This window comes from Cydia pomonella, chromosome 7, assembly GCF_033807575.1.
Source record: "Cydia pomonella isolate Wapato2018A chromosome 7, ilCydPomo1, whole genome shotgun sequence".
Lineage (NCBI taxonomy): Eukaryota > Metazoa > Arthropoda > Insecta > Lepidoptera > Tortricidae > Cydia > Cydia pomonella.
In genome coordinates, this window is record NC_084709.1 from 23,176,085 (window position 1) to 23,193,171 (window position 17,087).

At 36.9% G+C, this 17,087-nt stretch overlaps 1 protein-coding gene and 1 long non-coding RNA gene across 2 annotated transcripts; both read left to right on the forward strand.

Moving 5' to 3' along the window:
* The first annotated feature begins 11,013 nt into the window (after nt 1-11,013).
* Nucleotides 11,014-12,157, forward strand: LOC133520174 (uncharacterized). The gene is made up of 2 exons (XR_009799717.1): nt 11,014-11,096; nt 11,901-12,157. It is a non-coding gene; the product is annotated as an uncharacterized LOC133520174 (long non-coding RNA).
* Nucleotides 12,158-12,801: 644 nt separating this feature from the next.
* Nucleotides 12,802-16,360, forward strand: LOC133519532 (uncharacterized). The gene is made up of 3 exons (XM_061853537.1): nt 12,802-13,357; nt 13,453-13,552; nt 14,967-16,360. The coding sequence occupies exon 3, from the start codon at nt 15,002-15,004 to the stop codon at nt 16,358-16,360; it is 1,359 nt and encodes a 452-aa protein (XP_061709521.1). The 5' UTR covers nt 12,802-13,357; nt 13,453-13,552; nt 14,967-15,001.
* The last annotated feature ends 727 nt before the right edge of the window (nt 16,361-17,087 follow it).

The following is a 17,087-nucleotide window of genomic DNA, read 5'->3' on the forward strand; positions in this document are numbered from 1 at the left end:
ACGCCCTACCCAGTGCACTTCACACTGTTGTTGCTTGTCCTCAGCCTTAGTCGTGAGCTCGTATGCATTATACTCGCCTGTATCCTCTTGCTTAATACGGCCCGCTTGCATGCGTGACATTTCCGCTATACGACACATATCCACGGCTTTCTGTAGGGTCAAAGTCTCACTTTCCCGAAGTAAACGTTCCCTCATAGCATCTTCTCTCAATCCACAAATTAGCCTATCTCTTATTAAGTCGTCCTTCAGGTCCTTGAACTCGCAAGTCATAGCTAATTTGTTTAACTCAAATGTATATTGTTCAACGGACTCGCCTTCTTGTTGACCTCTTGAAAAAAACTTGTGCCGTTCGATAGTCAGATTTTTTGTTGGTAGGAAATATTTATCAAAATGTTCTAATAATCCTTTTATTGTAGTTATTTTATCTGTGAACTGTTCATAGACTTCCCGACACTGTTCTCCTATGACATGCAATAAAATGCTCACTTGTACGTCTTCAGTTTTTTTATTGAGCTCGCATGCTTTAGAGTATATCTCAAACGATTTCTTCCACTTTAACCATTGTCTACTCAAGTTTCCCGACGTAACGCTCGATAGATTATTCTCGAAACAAAATGGAGGTGGCGGCCTTAGAACTGTATCCATTTTCCGCTAGTCACAACGCACTGCTTTGTAAATTCCACTTCACTCAATACCCAAATTACACTAATCCCGTTAACGTATAACAATTCAACGATTACTTATAACCGGCTGCGCCATGTAAAGTACTTATTTGGACAGGATGATATATTGAGACAACGAGTGCATTGCTAAGACTGTTTATTCATAATCTCCCCTACCCACATCTCATACATAAGTCTACCCACAGTATCTATGTTGCAACCGAAGCTGTGTTAATTTTAGCTTTATATCCTTTATAATACGTAACGCTATATATTGTAGATTTATCAGTAGGTAATCTCGTTATCTGTGGACGATGTTGTTGGTCTCACACTTTATTATTATTTGTATTCTATTTCTGTGTTTATAACCTGTGTGTTACTGTTTTTTGTCCCAAATAAAAAGAAAAAAAAGAAGCTCCCGTCCCGTCGTATACACTGACAAATCGTATACCTCGATCTCTTAATAGCAAGAGGCTATTTGTGAACCGGTGATTTCTGTCTTCACTTTCCATCTGGTGTGTAATAATAAAAAGTACCTAAGTTAGTATTTCAGTAAGTACCTAGACTTGGCTCACGAGATAACCATATGTTGATTCAATGATCATTATCCTGATAGTCGTTTCAACGAACGGTCTAATAGGGAAGTCTCGACCAATTTTGAGAGACTCTCGCTAGGTGGTTGGATCAAGTGTCAGATGCAGAAGGTGGTGAGCGGCACGACCTGGATAGTCCGGCGGTTCATCTCTGCAAAAAACGTTCTCAGCAAGGCTCGGAACCTGTTTTTTCTTCATACAAAAAATACCGCTATTATTACGTTCTTTTTCGTTCTTTGCTTTATTATTTCATTTTTAATGGGGCTATCTAATAATGCGAAGTTGTTACCTAAATACATGATCCAGTCCTACGTAAAGAGTATAAAATAATTAAAAATATTAGGCTATTTCGGGATTTAAAAATAAACCGGTTCCGAGCCCTAGTCCTGGTTCTCAGTCGTACCTTACAAATAACTATGTAAGTATCTAGATTATCAGCTTTTATTATTAGTTGGTCTCTGATTAATGCCGACTAAAACTGAACGCTTGGTTGACTCCCGAGCCTATATGTTAAAGTCGAATACATAACAGGTTTATTTCGAGGGAAGGGTGGATTATCCTGTATCCCTCATACTCATAGAGTCATTGTAGTTTCGTGAGACTTAGTATTAAAACGAACGAAGTAATAATAATGAACGTATTATACCTACAAGTAGAGACTTCTAACAAGGAAAAATATATTTTTATTATACTAAAATATTTCTATTTGTATTATTGTAGGTACCTACCTAAACACAATGTGTGTTTTTATATTTAGGGAAACTAAATAGTAGAGTTATTTTATTATGTATATAAAGTACTTAAATGCTGGATATAGCGGTATATATTTTCACGTCAGCAGCTGAAACAAGGGTAATTTGCTGCTTAAAAATAGTGAGCAAAATCGCATTTTGCTCATCGATTGAGATAAAATAACATTGAAGTGACCTTTATATTCGAATATGACTTCAACGTGCGGGGCCTAATACAACTTCGAAATATTTGGATTATATTGTCTTTGTCCCTTTCACGTCATAACCAAAAAGAAAGAGACAAAAATAAATGCATAAGTAATTCAATGGTATATTGACAATAGCCCCCGGAATAAGTCAGACCGCATCGTTCCAAAACACCCTACGAGTCCTCATTCGTAAGAATTAATACAATACAAACACCGTATGCCACACACAGCAGGAGAGAAGAGATGCTTGTTAGATACAGTAGCTAACAGAAGGGGCAAGATGGTTGGCCATCTGATACGGCAGGACAGATTTTTTAAACATCCTGGAGGGCAAGATTGAAGGGAAATGACGCAGAGGAAGGCCCAGGCTCACATATCTCAGCCAAATAAAAGATAAAGTTTCTGTCGTGTCGTACGAGGAAGTTAAAGTTCGCTGGCCCAGCGAAGAGAAGAGTGGCGATTACTTCATCGACAACAGCATAGCGCTTAAATATTGATGATGATGATGATGCCACATATATTTATATCTATTTTGTAGTCTTTGTCAAGGATGCTATCATTATACATGCGCAAATTACACATCTGCATTTTTTAGAGAGCACCAAAGCGAATTGCAAGTAAATTGGAAATGCCCTTCGTGTGAATTAGTCACGCGCCGCCCGCGAAACGACGACACCCCGGCATCGCCGGCTGCTAGGAGACAGCTTGAACAAGCCGCCCTAGAGGATACCAATATGTCTTATGATGACAGCAACATCACAAACATGATGGGCGATACTAAAATAATGTCACCATCGCAAAATTTAGAGCTCATTTCGTATAATAAATTTAGTCAATTAATAAAAACTGAGTTGGTAGCAATGGAACAGCGATTGATACACTCCGTTACGAATAATATCAAACAAGCGTTGGTTCTCGAGTTTAATGCAAAAATTACCAGCTTGGAGCAAAGTATATCGAGCAATTCGGCAAACTTGTTTCAAGAAAAAAACAAACTAGAGCAAAATATAAAAAAACATAAACAAAAATATAAAAAATCTTGAGGGTGAAAATGCAAAACTACGTGCAGATCTAGAACAACTAAATAAAAGAATTACAGAAAAAATCCAACCAAACACCGAAGATGCTCGCCACGAAAACTGCATCGTTCTTTATGGGTTAAACGAATTCCACGACGAAAACGAATACAACATCATTGGACGCGTTAGTAGCATTTTTTACGACATATTAGGCACAGACACAAACGGATTTATCGAAAAAATAAACCGCATTGGAAAACGTGGCTACCGCAGGCCCCTAAAGATAGAATTACTTAGTAAAAGGATGAGAAGATACATACTAGATAATAAATATGCTTTCAAAAACACTGGATTAGCAGTATCAGAATTCATGGACGCGTCAGCATTAAACCAACGAAAACTCTTGAAGGACACCTTGGCACATGCAAGAAAGAGCGGACTCAATCCATTCATTAAGAATAATAAAGTGTTTGTAAATGGATATGAGTACACAATACCGACGGAAGAAAACGCAATAGCCCGCGCTAGCTCACATAACACATCTGAACCGACGGAAAAAAACCCAATCAACCAAGCAGAACCCCATTCCTTTCGAGAATAAATTTTTAATATATGTCCAAAATATGCAAAGCATAAAAAATAAAAGTCATATATTAGATTTATTTATAAATAGCAACAATATTCATGCAGCTTGCCTGTCCGAAACATGGATTTCTGAATCACAAAAAGATTTAATCCAAATCAGCGGATACAACTACGCGGCAGCTTACTATCGTAAACACAGACAAGGAGGCGGGGTGGCGATTCTGTTACAAAAACACATCAAGTATAAAGAACGGCCAGATATCGCAGATTTATCTCAAGAATATATTGTGGAATGCTGTGGAATAGAGATCCCAGAAGAAAAAATTATATTAGTTTGTATTTATAGACCCGATCGCGAAATAGACACATTTTTCTATTGCCTTGATAAATTATTAAATAAAATTCGATGTATTGAACAAAATAAAAATATAATTATAACTGGTGATTTCAACATTAATGTAAAATTAAATAACATGTATTCAAAAAAACTTATAGATATTATGATGTGCTATAACCTTAGACAAATAATAAATAAACCAACTCGAGAAGTAAATAATACAAGTACTTGTATAGATTTGATCTTTACCAACATGACAAACTATAATATCGATGTAAAAGACCACGGCATATCGGATCATAAGGGCCTATTGTATGAAATTATAAGTAATAGTGCAAAGACAAAACCAAAAAACGGACAAGATCAATGGTTTACTTGGGGTAGAATCTTTAGTGAAACTAATATGTTGAAATTCAAAAATTCTCTAAATGACATTGAGTGGGCTAAAATAATAACTGAAAATAACGACACTAATACAAATTACAATGCATTCATAGGTAAAATAAAGGAATATTTAAATATATATATACCTAAAACTAAAATAAAATTACAACCATTCTATAAAAATTCAAACACGTGGGTAACAAAAGGATTAAAAAAATCATGCAAAAATAAACGGCTCCTAAAAATTTTCGTTAATAAATCAAAAAATGACATTATCAATAAATATTATAGAAAATACGAGAAAATTTTAAAAAAATGTATATACCAATCGAAAAAGAATTCATACGTTAAGTATATGGAAAAATCAAAGAACAAAACAAAGTCAATGTGGACTATCATAAAGCGCGTTACAAACAGAAATACCAAAGAATTAAACAAAAACATAACTTTAAAACTCGGGAGTAACATTTTAGAATCGCCCAAGAAAATAGCAGATGCATTCAATGAGCACTTCGCAGCCGTGGGTGAGTCATTGTCGCCACAGCCAGCGCACGCGCCGACCGCATCGGCCATGCCAACCGCGCGCCCCGACCCGCTGCTCGAGCGCTCGTCTGTTACCTCCGCGCTAAATTCCATATTTATAATACATACTACCGCTCGTGAAATATACCATATTATAAAAAACATGAAAAATAAAAAAAGCTACGGCACAGACGAAATCCCGCCGGCATTAATTAAACTTTGCGCTTCAGAACTAACCACTCCGATATCTTGGCTGGTAAATCAATCCTATGATGAAGGAACCTTTCCGGACGCTCTTAAAATATCTACAATAAACCCAGTTTTGAAACCGGGTGGCGATAAGTATGAAGTAAGTCAGTACAGACCTATATCCTTGCTCCCGGTCCTCTCGAAAATATATGAAAAAACAATGTCAAATCGTATTTATTCTTTTTTTGAAAAATACAATTTATTAGACACCAATCAATACGGATTCAGAAATAAACGTTCTACAGTCTTGGCTGTGTACACATTTATACAATCAGCTTTAAATATAATAGATAAAAAACAATACGCAGTAGGGCTACTATTGGATATGTCCAAGGCATACGATAGGGTGTCCCACCCCATCCTGCTTAAAAAATTATACGCTATGGGAATCAGGGGTACAGCTTATAAGTGGATAAAATCGTACTTGCATAACCGGTACCAACAAGTGCAGATCGAGCATTACCACAGAGAATCGAACGAAGTTAGGGCTATAAAATCAGAAATGCGTCCAACGACTTGTTCTGTCCCTCAAGGATCAGTAATTTCTTGTCTGTTATTTATTGCGTATATTAATGACCTGCCGAAAACAATAGATACAACATGTATTATGTTTGCCGATGACGTCTCACTGCTGTTAAATACTACAAGTAGCAAGGAATGTACCGACCGCCTACAGAAAACTCTTGAAGATGTCACAAATTGGCTTACAGACCACAACTTACAGATAAACCTTAATAAAACAAAAATCATCCAATTTAAACCAATTCAGAAACAACCATTGGATATTAAACTGGAAATAAATGGACAGTCTATTGAAGAAGTTAGTGAGTTCAAACTCTTAGGGATAACAGTAGATACTAGTGTTAACTGGAAAAGCCATATTCAAAATGTAAAAACTAAACTATCACGGTTTGTCTATGCGCTAAATATTCTAAAAAGAAACACAAGTTTTGAAACTGCCCTAACAGCATATTATGCATATGCGTATGCGTGGCTCCGCTATGGTGTGGTTTTGTGGTGCTCTAGTACTGACGCCAATGATTTGTTTATAATGCAAAAGAAATGCGTCCGTATTCTGACAAACACACGAATACCAAACAGCTGTCGTCCGCATTTCGTAAAACATAGATTACTTACGTTACCATGTATATATATACTGGAATCTGCACTTTTTGTAAGAAACCATTCGGAATTGTTTAAAACCAAAGGAGAAGTATGCAAAACTAATAGTAGGTCTAAAAATCAGCTAGCCGTACCAAATACCAAGTTGGCTATGTGCAGAAAGGGGCCCTATTACCAATGTATTCAAATTACAAATAAACTCCCCGACAGTATAAAACGAGAACCGAATGACTTAAAATTTAAAAATATTCTTAAAAAGCTCCTTTTAGAGAAAGCATACTATACAATAGACGAATTTCTAAATGACCAAACACTGGAATAATGCTATGTACTTGCCATTAAATAAATTTTATTATAATAGTATTGTTTTGTAAGTATTCATCGACATTCATGCAATATCTAAAATCACGCTGTAGTTAATTAATATTAACCATGTTGCTTATTATTTTAATATATTAATAAAATACTCATTACATTTAGTATATACCATCATTATTTTATTAATTTATTTATTTATTAATTTCATAAACGAACTTGACATTTTATATCTTATATTGCATAAACGTCGATAAAATATAACGTTATAAATATAGATCTCGTTGCCATAAGTATTAAATACCTAGATATAAGAAATATTGAGTGCCCTTACAGGGTGTCATGTACCTACCATCTTCAAACTGTAACACCTAATGTATAATGAGCATGACTGCAATACAATAAAGAATAAAGAATAAATAAAGAATAAAATAATATAATTCGTATTTAACTTAACAGCCTCATGCCCGTCGATTAAGAGTCCCCAGCAAGCTTGGTTCTCCTTACAAATGTAGAGTTAATAGTTAGAAACGACTAGCTTGATTGCTCTGGAACTTTTTACTTACAATAGGATATGGTACATCTAGTCCTGTAATTAGTTTATGTAGCTTCAGATACTATAAGCTAAATGCTCGGGTGGAAGTGAAAACTTGCGTATGACGCGAGTTGGCACAGTGGCTGTTATCAGCCACTGGGTTGAAAGCGGCATACACCTCTCGACACCCCTGAGCCGCTCACACCAGTTTTGCTCCTGGTCGTTTTCACGATGGCATTTTCAGGGGCCCATCTAGTGGGCGGCGAGTCACCGCCTGCCTCGATAACTAGTGAAAACATTGTTATGGCAGGTGTCCGGACGTCTTTGCAATAACCCAGTCTCATTGTCCTCCCAAACTTCAATCCATAGACCGTTCACTTTTACTACAATAGTCCCAATGCCTGCTGCAACCGGTTCATGGGCGTCTATTGTTGCGCCTGTGAACGGGTTCCAGCAGGCGTTCTACATGACATTAAAGCTCTCCAAGGGGGCTCTACGTGTTGGATCTATATCCCCACGCAAGCCTATCAAAAGACCGGGATTTATAGGCCCGTGAAATCCAAGGAGATACAATAATAATAATTCAGCCTATATACGTCCTACTGCTGGGCACAGGCCTCTTCTCATGCACGAGAGGGCTCGGGCTGTAGTCCCCACGCTAGCCCAATGCGGATTGGGGACTTTACATATACCTTTGAATTTCTTCGCAGATGTGTGCAGGTTTCTTCACGATGTTTTCCTTCACCGAAAAGCTAGTGCTAAATATCAAATGACATTTCGTACATAAGTTCCGAAAAACTCATTGGTACGAGCCAGGATTTGAACCCGCGACCTCCGGATTGAAAGTCGGACGTCATATCAACGCGGCTACCACCGCTTCTTCAGATACTATAGTTAAATAAATAAAAATAAGACCGGTTTGGCCTAGTGGGTAGTGACCCTGCCTACGAAGCTGATGGTCCCGGGTTCAATTCCTGGTAAGGGCATTTATTCGTGTGATGAGCATGGATATTTGTTCCTGAGTCATGGGTGTTTTCTATGTATTTATGTATTTATAAATATTTATATATTATATATATCGTTGTCTAAGTACCCTCAACACAAGCCTTATTGAGCTTACTGTGGGACTTAGTCAATTTGTGTAATAATGTCGTATAATATTTATATTTATTTTTATTTTATATTTATTTAAGTTTTTCATACACACTTTCTTTTTACTCTGTTTCATTTGTTTTATAAACTGGAGCTTTATAATCTAATTATAGTACTCGATATACCTCATGTCATTGTATGTGCAAAGTTTTATTATAATCGAACACGTAGTTTTAAAATGAGAACAAAACTCCGGTTGTATGGGAAGGTGAAATTCAGCAGAGCTTGATGGGGAATCTTTAAATACAAGCCTTAAAGCTTCAAAGGTTATATATATTCATATATATATTTAACGTACAATAATGACGTTTCATTGTGTTTGTAGCGCACGTTATTACACGTGGCTTCATTGATAAATGTTTCGTTTGATTTAATTAGAGTGTACGGGTAACGGTATGACGTCATCAACATAATTATCGCCCTTTGGGTTAAACGTGTTATCATGGAGTTAATTGTGTCGTATTTGTTCTCGTGACTCCATATTTTAAAGCGACTAGGAGGCCAATTCGAACTACACTTTGATGTAAAAATAATATTTAAATGACGCCATGTACGTATAGGATAGGAACGATAAGTTCGAATTGATTTCCAGTTTAGTTAAGTACAGATGGGCCTAATTCTCCCATATATTTACAGCTTTGTCCGTCTAACACATGGAATCTTACAAATCATGTAAACGACACATCGATAGTGTAATGTAAAGCTCTAAAATAAGTCGCCCGCAAGATCTTTCAAATATTTTGTGTCGAACGAAATCAAGCGTAAAAAATAACACAAATCTTTTTTCGAGTAAGCCGGACTTGTTTAGGGACTTTAACCTTTGGTATGCTTCGGAGCAGATCTGCTCCATATTTATATTCAACCAATTACCAATTAAACTTAAACATGACGATTTCATAGTTGCTAAATAAATGGCACTTTTTTGGCAAAGTTATTATATTATTATAAAAATAAATCGACCGTTTAGATGTGATAAGTAAGGATTTTCCCTTTCCCTTTACCATGGCCTAACTTACATTTTTCTCAATTGCTTATCAGTCCAAGTGAAAGCCTTTGGCTCTAAATTCAACAACACACGTCACCTTAAACTTTATTAATGACTTGGGCCTAAAAACAATATATAAAAGGCCTCTTGGATGCGCGCCATTACTCTTACAAGTAGTCATCAATCTTCCAGCACTCCCGCAATTAAAAGGTACATATCAATATTGATCAAGTCTACATACGACAATGTGTACATCATCGAAAGAAGTAGATTAAACTACGCTTTAAAAGTATCCCCATTCTCTAATACGTTAGCAGAAAGATATAGATATATCTATCTATATCTTTCTGTTAGAGATGTGACAGACACAGACAGACAGACATACCGACAGACAGACATACAGACAGACGGACGGACGGACAGAGTCTCACCATAAAGGTACCTTTATGGTACGGAACCCTAAAAATTTGTCAAGTCTATGGTTGCCTACATTTTAGATATAAATCGGTTAATCGGCAACCATGGACTGGACCAACTTTTTAATGAGGCAACCTGTTAAAGTTAGATTAAATATAAAATAAGCTTTCATTTAATATAATATACGATTCGATTGTTCCTATCGGACGCCCTAGGTATCGCTGGAGCGACATGGTGGAGGCGGATCTGCGCGAGCTTCGAGTCGACAATTGGCGAGAGGTCGCACAGGACCGAGAAAAGTGGCGCTGTCTTGTGTCGGAGGCCAAGTCTCATTTTCGGTCGCTGCATTTATTTCTTATCACAAATAAATGTTAGATAGATTCAATGTATTTCCTGAATAGTCTACCCGAGAACATTGGGCATGAGCGAAATAAGAAAAAAATCTAAAGCGCCTTAAAACTGTACCTACTGCAAACACTTAAGTGACAATTGCACATATGCAAATGCCACTTAAAAGGCCTTTATAGATTTTAGTCGCAAAAATGTCAAATAGATATATTTCGTCGATGAAATTGTACACCTTTTTTTAACTGTTAGATTTAACAAGTACTGCATGGTTTCTATTAGCACGTCTTGTAATCTTTAATTTTAATAAATCATTTTTCTGAAAACAGATTCACTTAATTATTAATGGTTTTTTTTCTGATGGACGTTTAGGTAAACGCGCGTAAAGAGCTGATTTTAAAGTACTTATTTGTAAATTTCGTAAAGTTTGGACTGCCAAAAATGGTAATTTTGTATTACACATATCTTGTACTTCAACTTTAATAAAATACATGTTTGTTATTATAAATTTGAAGTAGTGTAAATGAAAGTTAGACGAAATCATTTTTCTCCAGAAATTACTTCAAAACAAGTGACAATTTCTCTGAAAATCGACTTAATTTCAACGTACCTAATTTTGATACTTAAACAGTCTACAACATTTGCTGAAACTGTTCTGATACATTATTTTATTTAATTTACCACTATATTGATATATATATGAATTTTTAAAAACTGTCCCTTTTCGTCACATATTGCCGGCGACGCACGCTTGCGACCTCATTAATAAAATGTAAGATGAGAAGACGTGCTAATACAAATAAATACTTGTTATTTAGATATTACGTAACTAAAGGTGTACAATTTCAACTGTCGCGACGGACGCGAAAATCCGATGCCACAATACTAATTCACCTGCGGCAACACCGAACAGCGCCCTCTATGTGGAACTGTGGTAAGTTAACCAACGTAGTAAGTTGGTGAAGCTAGATTCAGTATGGCGCGAAACGCGCTAGTTCTATAAAATGTGATATAAAGTGAGGAAGCCTACAGCTGTCCGGAATCATCTAAAGCTAAGTATTTTATTTACTTGGTGAAAGCTCGCAGTAGTGGTATGGTTTCTCTGTGCGATTATCTCCTTTATTCCTTTCTGGTTCGAGCTTGCCACGTGACCTTGACGTGGAAGCTATTGGGAGCCCATCTTAGGTAAGGCGGACTAGGGACTTATGATTGTGTAGGAGTCTGCGGCTTCGGCCGCAGATCCTCCTATATCAATGTGTAAGAGAATGGCAGGTTTAGCTGCTAGATGCTCCCCGTAAGGGGGGCGGCTACTATAGAGAAAGGCGTTAGGAGTTCTGTGGCTTCGGCTGCTAGGTTCTCCTTTATCCCCGTGTAGGAGTAAGGTGGCTCCGGCCGCTAGTTACTCCTTTATCAGCACGCAAGGGGCAGCTTCGGCTGTGGTACGCCCCCTTGAAACCAGAGAAAGGCGTTAGGAGTTCTGTGGCTTCGGCTGCTAGGTTCTCCTTTATCCCCGTGTAGGAGTAAGGTGGCTTCGGCCGCTAGTTACTCCTTTATCAGCACGCAAGGGGCAGCTTCGGCTGCGGTACGCCCCCTTGACTATACAGCTACTTAGGTAGTTGGCTTTGTGTAACCTACATCCGGCCGGGTAAGATGGGGCTCACTAGTAAGATATATAGATTTATGTGTGGAGGTTAATGGTTTGGAGAATACCATGTTCATAGAGCAATTTTACCCACAGATCTCGGGTGTCATACATTCAGCCGCCTTAAGATAAGCGAAGCAGATTAAGGCTCCTCTGGCCCAGGAGTTGAGGTGCAGAGAGAGTGAGGATGAAGAGTCCCTTATGGGATATGAAGGTATGTATGCGATGCATTCTATACCCCAATAGATCCCCCTAATATAACATATATATAAGTTGCCGCCTTTCCCCTCTTTACGGTCTCATTTATATACCGTAGGCGGCTAGGGGAGAGGCGGCCACAATGGTGGTTAATGCTGGGATTCAGCAGTTAAAGAACCAAGGCTTTGTTGAGAATAAATAATATAAAGAATGCAAAGCATACATCTTCACTATAGGCATATATGTTTACTATCGGAAATCATAGATGGCGCTAACAGTAGCGAAAACTGCGAGGTTTTATATTTTATGTGTACATTTTAAGGTGTTTTCTTATTACATCTGGTTCGATATTAATTTAGGCTTGTTTAAATAAAGAGGCTGGCATTAATATTCATCAATTGAAGATATTTTGAGTTAATAAGTCATGTTTTTATATACGTGAACGGCAGAACATCAACATTGTACGGAGCCAACATGAAGAAATTACATCGCGGTGACCGGAAGCAGTCACACGACATTTTCATAATGGATGTATTTTATTTTCAAATTAGAATGGAGTCGCAAATTAGTAAAAGAATAAACAAAGATGAATAAAAAAGGGATTGGTGCATTTGTCTATATTTATCAATTATGATATTTATTACTTTAAATTAAGTGATACACTATTGTGTAATAATGCCTTCGAGTTACCAACGTAACCGGAAAAATAGGCGGCGCGAACCGCCTAGAACAAGATGGCAGGTGTTGCCACACTAGGAAGATTATCCACCAAATCGCGGAAAATGTGCGGATTATCGGGATTCTCAAGAAAATTAAAGAAGAAAGAAAAATTATGTCGCTAAGCTGATTCAACATAGAAAAGTTATACGATAACCAATTTCCAATAAGACGCTTCAGTAGGTACGTCATAGCAAAGCGTACTTAGATATAAGTAGAAGATTTACTTTATTTTATTATACATTAGTTGTTAGAGTTGTGGATTTAATATGATTATAATAAGTAAACGTATGCGAGTCAGAATAACTAATAAGCATCTTATAAGAAACGTACGTGTAGTAGATAAGAGTTTGTATGAGTAAGCACTCTACATTTTACCTTTTATATTTACGTTATACTTTAGAACTTAAGTAGTTTTAAGAACACAAGGATGCAATCATTTATACGGAATCAACATAAAGAAGAAAGAAATTTGTTAAAGGCCCTAAATTCATTTCATATTTATCGAAATTTATGGGGTTTGAGTTGACTTTGGCAACACTGACTGTTGCAAAGCGAACGTTCCACCATTTTGAATCGTTGGCGGAAGATCTCCAAGCAGACGCGAGTTCCCCGGGAAGGTTCCTCAAATTATGCTGGTAAATATTGAGAATATTATAATTTAAAGGGCACCAACAAAGGGATAAGCGTGTAGATAGGCAAGATTGTGAAAAACTACGTATTTACTTCATAGGTACAGTGAACTCGCCGCCGCCAACCACACCGGACAAGACAACTCGGATTTGACGAAAACCCCCCTGATTAGACCTGCTATCGGACTAGACTATTTCTCGGTAAGTTTTTAAACATTTACTTCACAGTGACAGAGCTCTATTCTGTAAAACAAATGCGCGCGACGAAAATTATTTCATAGCAAGCGATCCGACAGCATGGCGGCCATGATCATTTGGGTTTCTAACAAGAAAAGGAATCCGTTTTTAACTAAGTATCCTTCCGTATGTATGAATTATGAGTCGATTTCGTCTCCTACTTTATTGAAATAATTTCACTTTCTAGAAGTTGATAGTTGGGGACGACCGTAGACAAGAGTCAACCCTATTGTTTAGGTAACACGGCTCATATTAGTACGACTCAGTTTTAGAAATATCTAGAATTTTCCAAACAAGAGGCGAACCTTAGTAATTTTCCAAGCTTACTATAGGCCTTCTGGAATGTTATCTCGGGTTCCCTAGTTAGATAGTTTGGTATTATTACGCTACCTTATTTAAACTAAGAAAGACAATTTATTTCTTTATGAATTGTTTTACGGCGTATGTACAAAGGATTTAGTTGAGTAAGTAAACGTTAAGTAAGAAGTATAATTATATACAATATTATGTATATAGGCCTAAAGGGAACTTATACCTGATTTATTTTACATGCATTCCATATTGAAGTCCATGATTATATTATACGAAAGCAATTGTGGTGTGTATATGTATATATAAGTTAACATCTTCTTTCCAGATTTATTGTGGTGACTTTTATGTGCAATTAGACTCATTAGATAAGTGATTCTTTGAAGTGTTCAAATAAATAAAATTAAAATGATTACTAAATAAATAAACCAAGCAAGTGAAATAAAATTAAAATTATTACTAAATAAATAAACCAAACAAGTGAAATAAAAATAAAATAATCATTAAATAGATCAATAAAACAAGTGAAATGGAAATAAAGTATTAATTTTCGTTGTGCTACGAGTGAGCTTGAATCAGAGACACCAACATTAGAGGTTGTGTTGTGGCAACAGTGTATAAACGTCAACATCACTTACTGACGTCGATGACGCTTGTATTGGTGTAACCTATAAATTATAAAGATAAAACTAGACACATTTATATGTAGGTGTGTATGTTATGTTGCCTTCCATCCTTGTTTTACTCCCTCTCATGATATTTAAATGAAACATCGGATTATAATTGGGTCAATGGTTTCATTCATGTAATTTAATTGACTTTGATTTTTATTCTTTTTTGGTTTCAAATTTGAAAGGATTTTAGAGATCATTAGTTAAATTTAGATTTCAATATTTTGAGATCATTAAAATAAAGAATAAATAAAATAATTTAAAATTAAACAACCTAAAGTAGTATGAAACATAGTTACTGCAAGGCAGTATTAATTAAATCTACAAGCGTAATCATTTCATACATAAGCAAATAAATAGGACTTTAGGTTAAATGGGTTTATTTCTATACGTTACAGGATTAAACAAGAAAAGAGCTTACACAAACAACATAATGGACGATTTGCTTTTAAGAAGGCTTAGGCTCATTAACGACAAACTCACCACAGACATAGAAGTTATTCCTGTTACCATTAATTCAGAGAACTTAGGGCAGGCTCAAATTACTTACAGTAAATTAGATGCATCTCTGAAAAGACTTGACAACGACTTGATGGAGTACTTTCGCTTGGCTTCGACACCTGCTTCTGATGAAATATGTTTACTGAGTGGATTGCAACTTCACACAGAGGAGACTTTGGCTGAACTTAAAGTGAAGATCGACCAAATAACTTTGAAAGGCAACGCTACAGAGAAACCTCCGGAAGCGAATGCCTCATGCCGACTCCCTAAACTTCAGCTGCCGGTGTATAGTGGAGATGTGCTCTTTTGGTGTGAGTTCTGGGACTCCTTCAAGAGCAACATTGATTCAAGAAATCTGCCTGATGTTGACAAGCTCTCCTATCTTAAAGCCTCGGTGACGGGAGATGCCAAGAAAGCCATAGATGGTCTGTCTACTACTAATGCTAATTATAGAATAGCCATATCAATCCTGAAGGAGCGTTTCGGCAAGACCTCTCATCTCATTGACGCGCATTATGCAACACTATATAAGGTTAAGATGGCCAAAAGCACCGCTGAAGACTGTAGAAAGACATTCAACGAAGTTGAACGAAATCTCAAAATTTTGGAATCATTAGGTGAAAACATCAATCACAATCATCTTCGTTTTATGTTGCTGGAAAAATTTCCACCCGATCTAGTTTACGAAATTAAGCTGAAGGTTAATGATGATTCTATACAAGAAATCAGGAACCAATTAGATAGAATTATTACCGCAAAAGAGGATGCTGAAAGGATTTCAGGAAGAAAACGCACGCATGAAGCAGAAGATAGTACAGTCGGAACTCTACATATAAATGTGAAACGTGCAAGAAGCGCATATCAACCCAAACAGCAGCAAGGTCCCCCTAAGAAACAAAATCCTCAAGGAGGTTTTGATAGAAGACCGGAAAGGAAGAATAAGTTTGATAGTATTAATAAACCCAATAAATGGAACAGACCAAAACAAACTCCGACTTCTAACAAGGATCAACCAGAACCTCAGCAGGGCTCTCCGAAGGGGAGAACAGCGTGGACATGCATCTTTTGCAAAGGTGATCATTACAATGATAAGTGCTCTGAAGCTACTACCTTAGCAGAAAGAAAGAAACGACTTGGAAAGAAATGCTTCATGTGTTTGAAGTTAGGCCACTTTATAGAAGACTGCAAGAACAAACGTAAGTGTAGCATTTGCTGTAGTGAGACACCGCATAACAGAGCTTTATGCCATTTAAATTTTCAGAAGAATACTGCAATGAAGAAACAGTCCTGACGGTTCTAGGAAAGGGATTCACTACTCTTCAAACTTCTGTTGTTAGGGCTAACCCCCTAGATGATAAAAATAAACAATATAAATATAGACTTCTTTTAGATCCAGGCTCTCAGCGCTCCTATGTCACATTTCAAACTGCCAAGGAATTGAAGCTTCCCATTGAAGAGGAAAGTCATTTAACTATATTTACCTTCGGTGAAGATCCTCCTAAAGAAATACATAGTCCAATAGTTACTTTACAATTGCTGTCAAGGACAAATAAGAAGATAGTTATACAAGCCAACTGCGTTGAACGTATTTCAAGAGGATACATACCCACTGTCAAGTTGAAGGACTTACCGGAGTCATATATACTAGCGGATGACGGCTCGCTAAGCGGACAGGTGCAGATTCTGGTTGGAAACGAGTACTACTTCAACCTAATTTACGAGAAGAAAATACAATTGGGTAGTAACCTGTTCCTGGTCGATTCTGCCCTTGGTTGGATAATAAGTGGTAGAACAGAACCACAGCTTAGTGACGAGCCCTATGTAGTGACTTACGCTCAGACTTGTATAGAAACGAAGCTTCATCAACCTGACCCACCCCTTTGTGATGGAGACATAAAGAGCCTCTGGGAACTAGAATGTATAGGTATTAGTGATTCACCGAAAGCAACTAGAGAAGAAGAAGCAATCAAGTATTTTAATAATACCACTCTAAAATTAAATAATCGTTACACGGTAAG